We start from the raw sequence: 19,152 nt of genomic DNA, 5'->3' as shown, positions 1-19,152 counted from the left end.
TTACTAAAATTTTTAGAAAGGTGAAATTCAATTGCATTATATGGTTATATCTTTTTTACTCTTCTAGCTAGCATCAGTTTCTTCAGAGATCTTTTTAGATTATATAAGCCGATATAAAACCTTACTTTTGTTAAAAAGAAAAAAGAATAATGAGGCCATCAAACTGCCATCTGTCTTTCCCTTGGGGCAAAAGTTAATTTTGTGGTTATTTTAATGATGAAGCAACATTATGATCTTTCAGTGCAAAATATTAAAACTCACAGTTAAGAACAGACACATTCCATTCTGATCCACGGAGCTGCTGTCAAGTGTGAAGTGAACAATGCACTGGGAACAAGGCTCATTAATAGCCTATTAATTCACTCCCTAAAATAATCATTTCTTTTGCCATTAGCAAAAATTTCTCTTTTCCCTTGACAGTTCAGCTAGTTTTTGCAAATGGGATGCCTTTAAAGAATTGATCTCTGTTTTATAAAAGCCCTATTGCTTTTACATTGCACCCTTTGAACAACAACAAGCATTAATTATGCTCTTGGGTAGATGGTGGCTTCAGCTGTAGGTTAATTTTGAAACTTTTGACATTTTAATGTACAGCCTGGCACATCGAACTACATCTGTGTCATTATAAATGGAATTCTCATTGTCTCATAATTAATTTTGGTCTGATGATCCTTATAATATAATGGCAGCAGCATCACCACCCCAAAATGCCTTCTACCACAAATTTCATAGCTATGGTAGTGAAAGGTAAGAAGAAAGAACATGCAAAGTGCCTTCAGAGAGCAAAAAATAAACATATTGTTCAGTTCAAATATTTCTTTGATCACTGTTGCATTTAAAAAGGTCCAGTGTAAACATGCAGCACTAATACAGAAGAATTCTGAGAAGCAAATACTTACCTTGAAACACTGGGATTAGGATTTGTTAGAATTGTTTTGGCAAAGTCTCAAGGCTGTTGACATTAAGTGTCACAGATAAAGAAAGCTAAAACTAGGAACCGCCAATTCTCTTTGCTACAAGAGAAATAACACGCTGCAAATGGTTGCAGAGTAATGAACGGCTGCTATTAAGTGGAGCAATCCCCCTGGCAGCTCATTATGCTAGGAGGTTAAACAAATGTACTACTCCAATCCAGTTGTTTAACTCGCCGCACAGAGCGGCACTGATAACACAGTCTACACATGCTTCCTATTCGTATTTCCCAATTTCAGAATAGAATCCAAAGGATTTCCTTTCCGTTTTTATGAGAAAAAGAATCCAAATCTTCCTTAACATTTTGTCTGAATAAACTGGAGCTGGCTTAAAGCGGAAGGAGGAAGAGATTGTATGGAGCAAGCAGCATCATGTTTTATTTATACTTTTTTCCAGGTCAAAAGAAAAGGTTTTGTTAAGTTAAGATTCTGGGAAATGTACCTAATTGCATTAAGCATGAAACACATTTTTGCTGTAAGCAGCTCAATTCTTTGAAGTAAAAAAATACTCTGATACTTCAAGGAATTTGCAGGACCCTAAATTTCAGGCTGTTATCATTATTTCCTTCACCTCTAATCCCCCTAAAATTAATAGTAATTAGAAAAAAACCCAGCAACAACAAACCCACCCTGGTCCCAAGCTCAGATTCGAAGTCCTAGGGTCGAGTATTAAATTATTATTACTTTCAGTCACTAAGTAATCACAACATGCTCAGTGCAATACTAACAAAAATAAAACCTGTGCTGTGCCCCCCAACCCCTCTCCCACAAATTTCACATGCTTTTAAAGAAAAAAAAAAACCCAAACCATTAGTTAAGCACTTGCCACCGAGATGAAGAGTTGTCATTAATAAAGCTTAGGACAAATGTGTTGGGGCAAAATACCCAAGAATGCCCCCTACAGCAGACTGAGATCAACTGTTCTCTCTGATAATCCTGTAGTAAGAGCAGCATTGGCATGTCAGAGCCTAGAAGTTCACATGCATCGAGTCCCAGGAGACGCTGAGAGGTTCCACCATGAACTGTCACTATATTAGTCTTGCATGAAATGCCACCATTGCATATAATTGGAATAAAACAGAAGCCTCTCTCAGAGTGCTCTCAAGAGTGCTCCTTGGACAGCATGGAATATTTTCTAGGATTTCCCCATTTCAGGTACTTTACGGTGCTTCAGACAAACAGAGTTCTTGAACTAAGAAGCTGGGACTTACTGCGAATCAAAAAGAACAATACGAAAATCAGTTATAGCACTATACAAAATTTCCATGCACTTGCACCTTGATTACTGGTCACTCTGTTTCAAAAAGGATTTATCAAAACCACAAAATATAGGGAGAATGGCCAAAGATATAAAGGACCAAAGTATATAATGGTTTCCGTGAAAAAAAAGACAGGAGAGACACCAGCAATCACTTCTCAGCTTCAAAAAGAAATGTTTGAGAGGAAATTCAATATAGACCTATAAAATACACATATTATGAAGGTGGTGAATACAGAGTGATTATTCACTGGTTTTCCTAACACAAGAACCAGAAGGCATCCTACTGAATTATCAGGCAACAGGCTTAAAGTAAGCAAACAGAGGAACTTCTCATGCAATGCAAAACTCCATTGCTGCAGAATTCTGAGGAGACCAATAGTATTAAAACAGGCTCAAAAAATGGATTAAACAAATTCACACAGGATGGGTCCATGAAGAGCTGCAAAACACAACTGTCTGGGTACAACCTTCAGTTTGGAAAGTCCCAAAAAGTGCTGGTTTTCAGAAGCTGGGATAGTGTATCATCAAAGGATCAGTTTATATTTGTCTGTTTCTTATACCCTTTCCTAAGCACCTGCTACTGGCTACAGCTATAAATGAACAGATACAGCTGTTCAGTAATAATTTACTAATACAGTGCATGACATATTCACAGATTTATTTTACGCAGAAGGTGAAATAATAGCTCAAGGGAAGAAACCCTCAAAGGTTGCTAAGGAACATAACCAAACCTGAGTTTGACAAACACTGTCCAGTCTACTTACAACTGATCAGTGTCCCAGAAGGCAGAACCACAAGTGCCCATGCCAGTTAGGTTTTTAGGATGAGTGGGGATGATACAGAGTGTTCCACTGCCCAGGACCCAACCCAACAGCTGGACAAGACAAGGAATCCTCCCTCCAGAAGTAAAGGCCCTGCTCCTAACTAGAGAAAGGGGTGCAGTTATGGAATCTGAGAGATGTCCAGCTGGCTCTGCAACAATGCCAATGTCTGTTGCAGCAGTACCTGAGGCTCAAACTACAAATTTGTGCTATAGATGTACAGTAATTATGACATTTCTTCAAATGCTAGGTACAGCCTTTAGACCTCTTATTCATCACAGCCACGAATGACAATTAGGTACATGTAAGCAAAACAGGGATTGTATGCCCTTTATTACTCCTGAAAACACAATTAGGCCAAAAATATCTTATTATTCTCACCTCTGCTCCAGAATAGATGACCTCTCCAGTCCTGTGGCAAATTAATAACTCGATATCACAATATGTAAAAGCAACAGGAGGACCATATCATTGCAGGAGGTTGGTAACCCTTTCCACAAAATTGTTATTCTAATTGAGTACTCATTCCTTCACACTGCACCTTAGCAATTCAATAGCTTGTATAAAATCTGTTCGCTAGAGCTTGGCATGATTTCCCAGAACACAAGCGTGGGTATCACAAAAGTTATTCTGAGATTTGTCCTCTGTCTTGCTGCCGTTCTTACTGAAGAGGTTGGGTATTTGGCAGGCATGGAGACGGAACAACTCCACAATCCAAAACAGAGGTCCCAGCTACATGAGTGAAGTATACTGACAGGGGACCGTGAAGAGAAGATTATATCCATTTTGCATATAGACAGAAAACTTCCATTGCTAGTGTTGCATTCTTAAAAGGTGCTAATCAAGCCCAAAGTTATTCTAAGTGCAGTACTTGACTTATATCAAACAATCAATGGTCTAAGTATAGAAACATTTATTCTGCACAAAAAAGTCAATTCACAGAGAAAGAGTATTTAGAGGAATATACAGGAAGACAAAAAGGCTGACAAAATATCACTACTAATGTTCCAAAAACAGTGAAACAAATTAAAACAAGCCCACAGATAACTGAAGTTACATGTTTAGAGACTATACTATACACATGCATTAGAGCAGGTGGGCACAGACAGGAATTACTCTGAACTTTAAGACAGCAATAGCCTTGATGCCAATGTTTCTGATCGACACCAGCTAGGAAACCCTACTTTATACGTCTGGAAAGCCAAAATTCTGTCTGCTCAGTGAAGCTAGATTTAATTTTTGTCCTGATAGATGGTGAAATGTAACACACGAGGACATTTTACAAGTGCATGAAGTGTTTCATCCTTGCTTCTCTACTTCTGCTTATCAATAACCAGCTTTAAATATGAGGGACAGAAAACAGTACTAATCAGAATAACTTGAACAGGCGTTCTTCAAACTCAAAGGCACCCACACAGCATACAAGTGCCTCACGCTGTGGTGCAACGGCTGCACTAGCACTTGTCTGGGATGATCTGAATAACGTACTTGTGGTTTCCCCGTTTATGAGTAATGTTGTGATCCCAAACTATTAATAGCATCTGCTCTATATTGCTTCACACATAAATATAATCCCGTATGCAGACAATTCATCCAGTTATCTGTCAATAGTATCAAATGCATACTGTAAACATGTGTCAAAATTAATGCACAGAAGTTTAATTACATGAGCAACCAAGCCTTCCCCCCCTCCAAAATAAAGGAAACCTCTAGGTTGATGGAAGCTTTTATTTTTTGACAGATCTTGGCAAACATATCACTAAACAGTTAATTCTGAGTTTTGCTACATCCTGGTTCACACTGCTTTCTCTTTAATGAAAGAATCTCAGCAGCCAGAGAATTACCTACTCCACTAGGAATGCTGCGCATAACGAAGGCTGTCAGAGTTCAGCAGAACTGCAACACAAGGCCAAGAAGCCCAATACCAATTATTCTCCAAAAGGCAGAATACAGTTCTTCTCCAGGTAGCAAAAGCTTTCTCTAGCCATTTTCTCTACCATATTTTGCAAGTGCAGTATTTTAGACTTCTCCACATCCACTTTTTCCATGTCCTCCAAGAACTTGAGAGAGATGAAATGTTCTGAATACAGGCCATATAAAAGTAAATGGACAAACACCTATACAGAAATTTTTGTCTGGAGATGAGCGTGAAAATATTTAATCAGGTGAAACAGAGATGAGAATGAATAGACACATCCCCTTGTTCTTAAATAAGAACCAATCTCCCATTTAAACCTAGATTTAATCTAATTGTCAGCAAAAGCAGTCAGACATCTTTAAACAGCGTTCATGAAGAATATATTTCAAGCGTTTCCTTACTGTACTGTTTCCCTTCATCATTTCTAATTAGCCATTGCCAGAGCTGTCAGTACATTATGGCTTCATCCCAAACAGCTCATTACAAGAGACAAACACAAGCAAAGATGAGGTACTGTAGCTGTTGAATGTCCTCGTTTCTTGCAGAGGTACCAGGAAACTAGTAAAAAACCAGAGATACCTGTGCTTTCTGCACAAAAGCATACACTTCTCAGCACCATTAGAAAAATTTCCATTTGTTTTTTCTAGGAGTATCCTCCTCTTGCCACCTTCTCAACTTGTACAGCAACAAATCAGCCCTTCTTCCTTTTTTTCCTCCTCCTTTTCCCATTAGACTACACTAGTCTCTCTCTTGCATATCTGCTTCCATTTTCTTCCCTCTTTCTGACTTTTCTTGTTTAAGCTATTGGGAGCAACCTTCCTTTAAGGTCCAGAAGACGAAGGACAGCTTCTTCAACATGCATGTAGAAAAAGCCTCTGAAAGCCAATTGGTTAGCATCACCATTCATTTTCACAAATAACTTTGAGGGTGTGTCTGCATTACAAGAAAAGTACGTGCTCAGTTCATAGTCTTGCTCAGGCCTTAAATACACGTCTTCAATTTTTACAGTCATATCCTAAAGTAAAGGTAGCCCTATCCTAGAAAATTTGCATAGCTTTCCTCAGCCCTGTGTTCTATCATCAGAGGTTAAGGCAGATCTGCTTCCACATGTGAAAGTTCAGAGCAAAAGAGCATCATCTCAGAATGTTGTGATACCATCAGCCTGATCCAGAAATTCCATCACTTCTACAGGATTAAGTTAGCAATTGCAGATTTCTTTGTGGCTTCCAAATCTGATTTGCATGCTGCTTCCAGACGCTCAGTAATCATTACCTTTTTGTGTCTCTACAATTCCCAGAAGGATCTCCAACAACTCTCTGAATGGGTATTGCATCATAAATATGTTGGGTCAACAAAGCTACATACTAAAAAAGGATAAAGTAACTTCCTTTTTGCAGCTAGTAAGGAAAGACAAGTTCTTCCACAATATTCTGCACACAAATTCCAAGAAAAAATATCCATGAAAGACTTCAACGTGGTACATGACATGAGTCATGCACAGAAGTACCAAACAGTTTTGAGCAACCAAAATATGAAGTGCTGTTTGGAGTGTTTTAAAGAAACTGTACGGAGAGGTAAAAGGCAGCTTCTCTGCCTCAAATGCACAGGTGATACCCAGAGCCAGCAAGGATCTACTGATAAAAATGATCCCTCCTGTTTTGTTTATGCACTTCTTCAATAGTTAGGGCTTCCCAGTAGGTGGAAGGATTAAAGCATGGCTCTATTATATCCTGAAATATTCTAGATACAGAGATCTATGATTTTTCTGCTTACACACAAACAAGGAGAAGAAGTATAACAGAATTATATCCCTTTCAGACACCACGTCTTCAGTAATAATTAGTGTTGTTATTTCTGGGGCAACTATTTCTCAGGCCTGATTTCATCAGAATCTCTGACTTCTTTTTTTTTTTTTTTTTTTTCCCTGCTTCAAATTAACTGCTTACTAATGGTAGTTAGCAAGTCCTGATAGTTAAATCGCTAGAGATAGGGACTGGACAGAATTATTCAGTGAAGAAATAGGTCTTCTATTTATTTACCACTTCATGCTTAACAATCATGCCAGCCAGATCTAAACACTACCAGCTTATAGAACAGTTGCTGATCCTGGCTACAGCACAGTGTGTAGGCATCTTACTGGGAGATGCATATGAAGTTAGGCTATGACTGTCTTCCAAAATTTACAAGCCATTTTGTCAACTTTTACTGTATTTTAATTTTTTCAACCTGATTGCAAATTCCAATTCCAATATTATATTCAATATTATCAAATCATATTTTCCTTTTAAAATATTTTTTTGAAAAAAGTTCTTTGTACCTTTCTCACTGGATGAAAAGCTGATTGTTGCAATGTGCTCTCAGGGGAGTGACTGCTGACACTGGCTTCTTCATCTAGTGACTGTGACAGGGAGGGACTGTCACTTTTGTCAAGAGGAATTACAGGCTTCTGGGCATCAAGTTCAGTGGAACTCTCACAGACCTACAAATCACAATTAAGAATTTGTGTTTTCAAAATCTCAGAAAGAAAAATGGTTACAAATTCCCATCAACTCACAGCATACACAATATGACAAGACTGAAAGACTCTAAAACAACAAAGATGTCCAAAGTAACCCTAAGTAGAGAGATAAATGAATAGAGAAAGATTCTCTCAAACATTAATGAATTTAAAAAAAAAAAAAAAAAAAAAAATCAATAAAGCAGCTGAAATGTACAGCTATTCCAAAAGCCTGCAGTCTGCCCCTACAGGTAAGCCACTTTGAGAGCTATTCAAGGTGGGAACTCCACAGAATTTACACAATGGGAAGTCCCAGGCACCTTTCCACTGCAATCCCCACTGTTATGAGTGAGTTTCAAAGCCACCTTATTGTGCACCTTACCTGCCTTGTTTGGATGCTTACCACCAAGCACTGTCCCTTTTTCAAAAGCAGGGGAAAAGGGGAGAAATTAGGCCTGCTGACAAAACTGTAACAGAACAGCATGTATGAATACTGATAAAAATCTTAAAGGACATGATGCAGTAGCAAGACCAGTTACTAGCAGAATGGGAAATAACTCTCAGAACAAAAAAAGGTGTTCTTCACTCTCTTTTCACTAATCATTCAGAATCAAAAGGGAGTCTTTTCCAAGGACTCAGGGCTTAAAGTTTCCAGTAAAAAGGAGTTGAAATGGAGAGTGAGACTACTGCAGTCTTCCAGTTATCTATTCACAAAGGAGGAATGATGATATTTTTATTCACCCACCTGCTGCTCACCTTGTCTATTTAGAGATTGACATCTTTGGGATCCAGGTTGTTTATGCAGCACTTTACAGAAAATTTTGGCCCAATCTGCATGAGGCATGAAGCCTCTGCTGAATGCAAACATAGACAAGACAACACCAGAAAGTTCAACCAAATACATGAAATCTCAAAGGTGTCTCCCATTTCTAAGCTTACATTGAATAAATGCAATAGGAAAGAACTTCTAGAGAACTTACTTGTGCTTCATCTTGGATTTGTTGCTGAACTGGGGCTGGCTGCCTCACTATGTAGTTGATTTGACCAACTATGGTCTGTTGAACATGCTGAGGTGGCTTGGCTTGGTTTAGCTGCAAGCTGGACTGTCCTTGGGCCTGCAGAAGAAGCTCCAGATCCTTTTTCATCTCCTCCAGTTCCAACTGGTGGTGCATTATGTCCAGGCTCTGCTGGATGACTTGTTTGTGGGTGTTCTCATTCTGAATTGATGGTGGTGATGCTGGTGGCAGCTGCTGCTGCTGTGGTGGCTGCTGCAAGTGGTTAGATTTTATCTTCTGGAGATGACCAAGTTGCACTTGCACAGTTGATGTCTGCAAAGAAGCCTGTGTGCGGAATTGCTGTGGATGGCTCATGGGAACTTGCTGAGCCTCATGCGATACAACAGCATAACCCAGAGGTGCAGTCTGCTGCAGCTGCTGGGATGGTAAGTGCTTTCCCATCCTCCCGGACACATTCTCTGGCTCTGACCGCGATTGCTGTTCCAGCCCAGACTGTGTTAGCTTCATAGGCTGGGGGGCACCCCTTTGCTCTTTGTCATGTTGCTGCATGCTGTACTGCAGAGGAAAGTGCTGCTGATGCAATTCGGGAGGTTGTCGAAAATTTTGGTGGCGGTTTATGTCTTGGTAAGAAAGCTGAGCTTTGTTTGGGTGAGGTACGCTGAGGCAATGCGAGCAACACACAGGCGTAGGACACTGAACTGCAGGTGGAAACTGATGTGGCTGGCTATTCACAGGCGCCAGCTGTGAAGCTGGTGAATAGTGCCCATGATACACGGAGGTCTGTAATGCTTGCACATTTCCACAGAGTAGCACATCTGAGTGAGAAGTATGTCCACCTTCCATAGTGAAACCTCCTGGAAAAAACAGCAAATTTACTCCCTCCTATGATCTTGACAAATTTACACAATAAAAACTGTGAACAATGGCCACTTCCTTGTCTTCATTTCAAATATAAAAGATATTCAAATATCCTACCCAAACAGTCCTTCAACACACCTTCAAGACAAATTTTGCAAGACTTTTCAGTGATTTAAAATCACACCAAACTCCCACTGATGTCAGTGGAACTCATGGTTGAATTACCAGCAAATGCTTTGAAAAATTGACCTCAACTTATTTTATTTTAACTGATGGATATGGGTTCATATTTCATTTTTTACTGAAGTACGAGCATATCTTCTCATCCATAAGCACAGGTACAAAAGACCTGAAAGTGACAGGTGAAAGGGTGAAAGTGACAAAAATAAAAGAGATTGATGTTATGTAGGTGAGAATTGTAAAAGCTAGAAATAGAAGTTACCTATGAACTGATTTTGTCCACGCTTTTAGTCAAGAGAAGATTATTCCGTGTAATACTTCTGATAGTATTTTACCCCATCTAGTTTTAAATATCTTAAAATGGGAAGAGAACCAATCTTTTAGACCATTGATCAGCCCACCGAACTGAATTTACTGTAAAAACCCACTGCAGTTGGGAAATTTATAGCTGGTGGGAAACAAAGTCACAGTATGCACATTCATTATATAAATAACACTGCAATTATTATACAGTCAATGTCTTAAAGCCATCTTTGTGCCCATTAATTGTAAGCGTCTCAAGCACTGCTCAAGCACTCCCTTGGCCACTAAGATACTAAAGGATCTGAGGAGCATCGGCATGACTGAGCCCAGCTGCCCTTGGGTAAGGCAGAGGAAATAGCACAAGATACTCCATTTCACCCAGGGTACTCCTTACAGGACTGCCAGAGTCAGTCTTGTATTTACAGAGCCATTGCTTGCTGGGACAGAACTGAATTTCAAATACATTGGGCAAAGTCAAGGCTGTTTGATAGCCAGTAATGCTACATTTTAAGTAATTTCAGTTAAAAGTTATTTTTTTAGTTCTGCACAGTGTTTCCACTAAACTAGTAGTTGTGTTCTTAAACTGTGATTTTGTAAGACCATCAAAGATGATATTTATGGAGTGTATTTCTAGGTAGTATTTATATATAACGATGTCTTTTAATAGGTGAACTGATATAACTGGAGGGAAAACCAGGAAAGTTCAGCCACACTAGCCTTTCTTCAGAATGTGACAAGAGGTACAAAACTGGAAGTCAAAACAAAAAAGGAGAGCACTTTAGGGAAAGTACTCTATTGTCTATATCTGTCTTGTCTAGCTTTGGGCACTTGCCTAATAAACAACAAAATATTTTTCTTACCCAAATTGGACAGTTGTTTAGTCCAATAGGAGGGATCCCAAGTAAAACTGATCTTCAGAGGAGGGCCTATGTCTGTGCTACAGTTTGTCTCTAACAAGCGCTGGATCTGAAATACAATCTGGTGACAAATCAAAGGATGATGATTTTATTCACAATTATAAGATGATGAAAAATGTTTTATTTGAGAAGCATTAAATCCTTAAAACAGTTCTCGCACAATTTCAATTTACTGAGAAAATAAGTATTGCTCTTACCAGTTCTTTACTGAAGAGAAATGGGATGCTGTTTTTACTGCACACTGCCCAACTGATGAAGTTCTGCACATGTTCTACCTGTCTGCTTAAAACCACAACACCTTGCAGTTGTTGCTCCAATTTCTGCTTCCTTTCACTGGTGATTTTCTGTTAATAATGCAAATCAGTAGAAGATAGTTGTCATTCTTCAGACACACATAATGCATTGGCACTACATTATGCATTATTTGTAGGGACACTGTTGTTTAGAATCTCTTTAAACCACCAATCATAAAAAGAAAGCAAATCCTATTCAACAGATACGTCTGAATTCAGGAAGAACAATGACTTCTCCAGGAGCAAACAACCTACTGGCCTTGGTTTAACAGAATAATGTAACCCAAGAAAGCTGGAAGTTGGATCAAATTTGCACCTGGACTGCTTTCTTGTCTCTTACAATACACAACAGAAGACACCCAAGAAAAAATATAAAAAGAGGGGAAGCATGCAGCATTTCCTCAGAATGGTCTTCCAGTCTCCAGCAATTCATGATTTAGGGACCACAAAGACAGAGGCTACATTATCACCCTCAGTGTATTTTTCTATGAATTTGTCTAATTACTTTTGAACCCACAGACAACATCTTGCAGCAAGGAGTTCCACACTTACTTACCATTTATGTGAAGAACTATCTGCCCTTGTTTGATTTGAACCTGGCACCTCCCAATTTCATTTGATGCCGCCTACATGTACTTCAACAGAGCACTGTGCATATACTTCAAGTGTTTGCACAGTTCGGTTGTGGTTATAGATAACTCAGACAAACACTGAAATGTTGTCAAAACACATGAACACTGAATTTACTTAACGATTAGTAATACTGAAATGAGAACATATGTTTCTCTTTTTTATAAAGCTACTTAGCTGAGTCAAATATGTAAGTTCAAAAGTAGCCAGCAAGTGCTGAGTGCCTTGTCTTTCCAATACCTGCTAAAATTACCCAAGAATAACTGAGAACTGGAAATTCGGATCAGATCTGATAGCAATTTTTGTGCTCAGCACATTTCAAAATAAAATCTTATATACTTCAACTGGATATTCAAAAACTGAAGAGTCAAAACTGCAGGCTCTGTTACAGAAAGTAGACCAGAGGATCATTTTCAAAACAAACTATTAAACGTGCTTCTAGTGGTCTTCTACAAATTAAACTTTAAAACCAGAAGCTGGTTTGTTTTCTAAGTACTCAAAAGGTGCGCACATATTCTCTGTAACTGCATTAGAAATGTAGTTAACTGATGGTAAGCAAACATTTTGCCACTCCATCCTGAACCTTTGTCAACCATCGATTCCACATAAAATTCTGCAGAAAAAAAAAAGAAGTATTTGAAAACATAAGCAAAGGGACAATAACTCTCACAATCTATACTCTTTCCATTGGCACTGGGATTAAATTTAATTTAGTTTAATTTCCCAAGGTATCGAAGAAACTACCTTTACTTACTTCAAGTTGTTCAAGAAGGATGTTTGTTCGTTTGTTGATTTCATTCATCAAAACCATCTTGGCCATTTTTATTTGATTTTCTACCTTTTTGTATAAATGTTTAACTTCAAGCAACCTATGGGTAAGAGAAACACATCCCTGGATGAGCCAACTGGCATGTCATTTATTCAAAGCTTAGTAGTTATTTGTTACAAGAACTGATCTAACTATTGAGAGAAAACTCCAATGAAAGTTGTACCATTTCCCGTAAGTTCTCCCACACTTTTCTTCAAACATAGAATCATAGAATGGAAGGGACCTTTAAAGGTCATCTAATCCAACCCTCCGTGCAGTGAGTAGGGACATCTTCAACTAGATCAGGTTGCTCAAAGCCCCGTCCAACCTGACCTTGAATGTTTCCAGGGATGGGGCATCCACCACCTCTCTGGGCAACCTGTTCCAGTGTTTCACCACCCTCATTGTAAAATATTTCTTCCTTATGTCTAGTCTAAATCTACCCTCTTTCAGTTTAAAACCATTCCCCCTTGTCCTGTCGCACCAGGTCCTGCTAAAAAGTTTGTCCCCACCTTTCTTATAAGCCCCCTTTAAGTATTGAAAGGCCGCAATCAGTTGTCCCCAGAGCCTTCTCTTCTCCAGGTTGAACCAAAACTCTCTCAGCCTGTCCTCATAGGTGAGGTGTTCCATCCCTCTGATCATTTTTGTGGCCCTCCTCTGGACCCGCTCCAACAGGTCCATGTCTTTCCTGTGCTGAGGACTCCAGAGCTGGACGCAGTACTGCAGGTGGGGTCTCACCAGAGCAGAGCAGAGGGGCAGAATCGCCTCCCTCGACCTGCTGGCCACGCTTCTTTTGATGCAGCCCAGCATACGGTTGGCCTTCTGGGCTGCAAGTGCACATTGCTGGCTCATGTCCAGCTTTTCTCAATCCCTTCATCCCCCAGCCTGTCTTGATACCAGGGGTTGCCCCAACCCAGGTGCAGGACCTTGCACTTGGCCTTGTTGAACTTCCTGAGGTTCACACGGGCCCATTTCTCGAACTTGTCCTTGTCCAGGTCCCTCTGGACGGCGTCCCATTCCTCAGGCGTGTCAACCACACCACTCAGCTTGGTGTCGTCCGCAATTGCTAAGGGTGCACTCGATCCCACTGTCTATGTCATTTATGAAGATAATAAACAGTACTGGTCCCAATACAGACCCCTGAGGGACACCACTCATCACTGACCTCCATCTGGACATTGAGCCGTTGACCAGTACCCTCTGGATGCGACACACTAACGCTGATTGACTCTCTCAAACATCATGCCAAGAACAGTCTTAAGTTCTTTGTCAACAAACACACACAGAAGCCATATCCAAAAAACTTTCACTTTATACTAGAATATAAATAGTATAAATAATTTCTACTCTTTCAAGGTGCTTGAAATGGTTTTATTAACGCAGAAGAGAGATCCAACATCTAACAAATACATAATCAGTAGCCGAAATCCAGTTCATATAATGAAATATTTTCATTTTTATACTAGTCTTGACTGGAATTGCAGCTTGTTTTGAGGTTTCTTGAAGTAAGGTATTTTAAAAATAGCCTTTATTTCTAATGTTTTCAAATTCTAGTTTGGAAACAGATTATACAAAGAAATCTTAACACTGAAGTCAGCTGTCACATGCCTTATAAGGACTATGGAATCATGTATTACAATGCCATGACTTGTCAGTACCACTTAAACATGAATTTGATATTTTTAATCTTCCTATTATTTCCTACCCTCCAAGAAAAAAAAATATAGCATCTGCATTTACTTCTGTTAACCTACATCTAGTGAAAATAATATTTTTACTGATCATCCACTTTCATGAAAAAAAAAATGCATAGCAATTACCTGTCTTCAATCTGTTTAGCTGAAACCTGAATCCCATTTTTTTTCTCTTCCACTTTAGTTATGACATTTTGCAGGATAACTCTCTGATTTTGCAAAGCTTCATCAAGATGTCTGAACCTGGGAAAGAAGGGGAAATTCTCACACAATGTTTTTTTCTGTTGATAAGTAATCAACTTAAAAGTTGATAAGTGTAGGGGACCAGCTGCCTTAATATCTGTCTGGACATAGTCCTCTGCTGCTTTCCTACTACAAACGTTCTCTGTGACAGCTAAACTTTATCGCCCCTCATACAGGCAGGCTCATCTCACAAAAACTGTCACTGTGTATAGACAATTCCTTACGTGGCTCACACGCTTCCACAGGCAAGCAGCATGCTTAAGCATTGGTAACTCTGGTCTTGTACCGTCATGATGTCTTTGATAAAGACAAACAGAAGTATTTGAACCATGCTAAGTATTGAGTTCAACTTGTGCCTTTGAGCACAATCACGAGGAACTATATGCACACATACATAGTATCTGGGCAGACAATACAATTGGGAAGGTACACACTGCTGAGAGCAGTGGGTGATTCTGTGAGGGCAGTAACCCATGAGTTACACTGCTTGGACGTAAGACAATTGAACTGAGTTTGCTGTGGCTTTTAAGTCTGGACTAGCCTGCAACTTCAGCTGACAGGAAATGCAGATGAAGAGTCTTAAATCTAAATTAGCTACAGTTTCAGACAGGATTATGATTAAGCAATCAACATGTGGTACCTGTGTTCCTTATGCTCTGTCAGAAGGCAGCTGCGGCACGTAAGGGTATCACAGGTCTCACAAAACAGCTTGAGTGGCTCTTGAGTGTGCACTGGACAAAATAAGGAAAACTCGCTTGCTTCACCTTCAGTTGCTGAGGAATATAAAGCAATGGTGTCATTGACAAGGATTACTATTACAGTTCAGAAAAAGAGTTGCCAAACTCTCACAATTTTATGGAAAGTCTTGATGTTATTTTTAAAAGACTCAGACCCTGAAACCATCTGATTATATGAAGCAGGGTTTGTTTATATTTTTTTCCTGGCCTTACACATCCTACAAACTGAACACATCAAAGGGGTTCAGAAACAAGTCATCAAACCAAATTCACATTGTCCTCTAAACTCTCATGACTTTTAAATATCTCTCATGATTTTGGGCACCTGCCTCAAGACTTTGAATGCCCTCGTCTGGCAAACCAGTCAACAAAACTGTATTGTAAAATGTAGAAAAGCAAATATATTAAATAAAGCTGAAGTCACAGCAGAAGCAAGGAAATCCTTTGTTCTTAAAAAGTCACACGGAGAATTGTTTTTCAAACTTGTGTTTGTTGTAAATGCAGCACATAAACTTCAGCAGCTAGGGGATATTGATATTAGGCACTAAAACCTGTTCTTAAAAGGATTTTCTAAAGAGTAATGTGATGAAGAGTAAGAATGGACAGTGGATATGTAAAGTGGAAGCATTGCTCCTGTATAATCTGTTCTTGCCTTCTTTCCTGGATATGGTAGAATTGCTTTAGAAAGAAGGAACACTGTCAATGAAAGAATGCAATAAAAACACGATAAACCATGGCAAAACAAAACCCCTTCCACTGAAGTTAGACATTCACAAGTACATCTACATTAATAGTTAAGGCAGGGAGGGGGAAGCTCTTTTCTTGGATCCCAAAAAACGCAGACTCCAGAGCCTTATTTTATTAACCAGTGTAAGGATCACCCATCATTATTACTGGTGAAAAACATTATTTTCTCAAAATGGTCAAAAAGCACAAGCAATGCTAAAGTACAGTGACAGATTTATGCAGGTCAGTGTTCAAATCCTCTGTCCACAGAACTATCAACATATACGAGGACAACAAGAAAAGCACATGATTGCATCCTCAAAGAATTCCTACGAAGACACTGTCCCATTATTCCTTACCAACACACGAGAAATTAAACAAAACAATCATCGTTAGATAACACTTATTGATACAAACCTGAAATGAAATAAAAACATTACTTACTTATATATCATATTTGCTCATATAAAATGAGAAAAATGTTTCAATTTTCCCACACCAAACCTACCTTACTTATCTAAACATTTAAAAAACGAACTTGCGGTAGAGACCCCGCTTTCATTCTGTAGCAAAATGGAGCCCTTTATAGAATCAAGCCTCTGAAGTGATACTATTGCAGTAACACAGACACACAGCGTACAGCAAGCTATACTAATTCAGTCACTTTATTTTAAAATTGGAAAATGCACAATATAGAAGTAGAAAGGCTAAGAAAATCTGATGGCTGACAAAGAGAACGAAAATATGGAGAAAATCCATGCCATGCTCTAAAGAAAATATACGAAATTTCCTACTTTTTAAATTGCTATCTACTCTAAATATTTCTGAGATGGTTGATTTACTTTCTGCAGTTCAATTGGCTTTCCCCTCCACCTTCTTAACATAATGTGCAAGAAGATAATTTGTGATAGATTAGGTCAGGATTTTTATGTAACAGCATTACACACATAGTTTACATTGTTATGAATTATTTACTACAGTATCATGCTTTATTCTTCAGGAAAGTTTATTGTTTTATATTATTATTGAATCAAATGCTAATAGATAGCATTATTAAAAGAGGAAATTGGATCAGAGGTTTTTTTAGCCCACTCCAATTTTTCTTCTATCAAGGTACAAACTGAAGACACCTCGACAGCAAATCTTTTCTGATTGTACTGCAAATATGTACTTTTGCGTTAAAACCTGCAGCTGACAATGCAAATAATATGTAACCAAGCAGATTGTATAACCAATATATGGGGACAGATATTATATGTTAAAAGAAAAATAAAAAGCCCATAATAACTATCTCAACTTTCATGAGTTGGAAAAGCCCTTCTAAGTGTTCAGCTGCAGAGCATGCAAGCTGTTTTTCTGAAAATTCAGGATCAAATTATCCATATTAAACTCCAACTTATAATAAGATGCAGTCTTTAAGGTCCGAGTATTATGAAGCCTAGTCACAATCTTATATAATGATTTCTCCATTTTTCTATCTCTAAAAGGTTCTTTAGCCTTTGAGTGATTATAATCATCCCAGAGAAATCAATGGGTTTTTAGTACTGTGCCAGATTTAAGAGACAAGCAGATTTCAAATGCAAACTTAAGGATAAAAATCAATGTTATCTAATTACAACACAGACCCACAACCTCTGCCACTAGTAATTCCCTGATTCAACTGACATATCAGTGAGACCTGCCACTGAGCCATGGTGTTCTCGACATACTTTATACTCAGCTCAGAGCTACACTCTTCAGTTTTAAAATAAGTTAAATTCTTACAAATCAGATGCTAAACAAGGGCACAAGCCTGTTTTTTCTAGGAGCAGACATGTTGACCACAACTATCCATGTTAGCTTCTTGAAAAGAACCTCACTTGAAGAACAGGGAAAGTTCAGTTGACCTAAATTCTAAATTAACATCATCTGAGTCACCATTTTCTACAGCCTATATTTTCTTTATCTCAGGTGGATCTCTTGAATAATTAAGAGAAAGTTTTAAATTTCTGTTCCTCTGACTAGTTGATATCAACTTTGGAAAAGCAATCTCATCTCGGCTAATAGAGTCCTTCCTCAGTTTGCATAATTTGCAATGACTCAAACTTTAATTTTATAGGGTTCATACTCAACCTTGAGAGACTGAAAGAAAAGGATAGTATAACGAAGAGAAAATTATTCAGTTTGTGCATTAGCCTATACATAGTTGGTATGTCAATACAAGATCATTTACTTCTAACACAGTTTTGGCAAAAGGATTGTTTTGGCAAAAGGATTGTTTCTACTCAATTGCAAAGCACAGATTTCCACTTAACGAGGAAAGAGTCTGTACTAATACTGAATGTCCTTTTAAAAAAGTTGGGACTAAGGGAGGAAGAAGTTCTGATTTTATGACTTTAAGCAGTTTGAGAGCTCTGCAGAACTTTGAATTTAACAAAGTTCACTTATTCCTAGTGCTAATGCAGAGCTCTCCAGTGAAAGGTTTGTTCTTCAGAGATTATTCCTCCAAGACTGCTGCTTAATCTGTCATAAAGCTTTGGCCAATGTTCCCAGCACCTAGTTCTCCAGTGCTCAGCAAATTCATTCAAGAAGCAAATTTCAATGTTTTCACATCTTGTGGTCACAGATCCAGAAAGTTTTTGGGTTGCCTTTTTTTTTTTTTTTTAAATGTCAGGAAAATTCAGTGTCTGTGAAAAACTGCAAGTAGTGCAGTTTAACCCATCTGTGAACCACATCTCAGCATCTCTTCATATTCATAACCAGTAGTAATAGTCTGGCACTCACAAGAGAACTGGAATTTTTGATAGTACCGCTAGAAGTGGTTCAACTAACAAGAATACACTGGAACAACCATAGAACATATAAATGTTAGTGGGAAATTTGGGCGGGGGGGGCGGGTAGGGAATCAAAGTGATGTCCAGTGTGTGCCATTTATCTGGTTTTATGCTTAAAAAATAAGGTCTGTTTTTCAATGTAGGAGTTCAGTAACAGTTTTTAGCTGAACAGCTCTGACACAGGCTACTCCCATAACTTCCCATTCCAATTCTCAATAAGCATGGTCAAAACAATGAAATCTAACTAGCACAACCCTCCACCAAGATACCAAATGTTACAGAATGCTATGGAGGTGAATAAAATAAAGCTGTTTCCAAACAAGAATGGAGCCATTTCCAATACCAAGAAGCCCTCACAGGGAATCCCCTACCAGCTGCATTCATTTTGTGGGCCTTTACTTCAGACTCACAAAGGATGAGTCAGTAGGAAAAAGACATCAGGCTACTTTAAAATTGTTTTCTTCTT

At 38.6% G+C, this 19,152-nt stretch overlaps 1 protein-coding gene across 1 annotated transcript in view; it reads right to left on the bottom strand.

The window, feature by feature from the left end:
• Window positions 1-19,152, bottom strand: part of TRIM66 (tripartite motif containing 66) — a 51,785-nt gene that overhangs the window by 14,730 nt on the left and 17,903 nt on the right. The window contains exons 4-10 of the mRNA XM_009577871.1: window positions 15,051-15,183; window positions 14,294-14,410; window positions 12,420-12,534; window positions 10,940-11,086; window positions 10,686-10,803; window positions 8,449-9,338; window positions 7,289-7,450 (exon numbers count right to left, since the gene is read on the bottom strand). Coding sequence (XP_009576166.1) covers window positions 7,289-7,450; window positions 8,449-9,338; window positions 10,686-10,803; window positions 10,940-11,086; window positions 12,420-12,534; window positions 14,294-14,410; window positions 15,051-15,183 — 1,682 coding nt within the window. The remainder of the gene's footprint in view (window positions 1-7,288; window positions 7,451-8,448; window positions 9,339-10,685; window positions 10,804-10,939; window positions 11,087-12,419; window positions 12,535-14,293; window positions 14,411-15,050; window positions 15,184-19,152) is intronic.

The sequence above is a fragment of the Fulmarus glacialis genome, unplaced genomic scaffold (genome assembly GCF_000690835.1).
Source record: "Fulmarus glacialis isolate BGI_N327 unplaced genomic scaffold, ASM69083v1 scaffold5550, whole genome shotgun sequence".
In the NCBI taxonomy this organism is placed as follows: Eukaryota; Metazoa; Chordata; class Aves; order Procellariiformes; family Procellariidae; genus Fulmarus; species Fulmarus glacialis.
The sequence above is the reverse complement of the archived record's forward strand: the minus strand, read 5'-3'. Positions and strand labels throughout refer to the sequence as shown.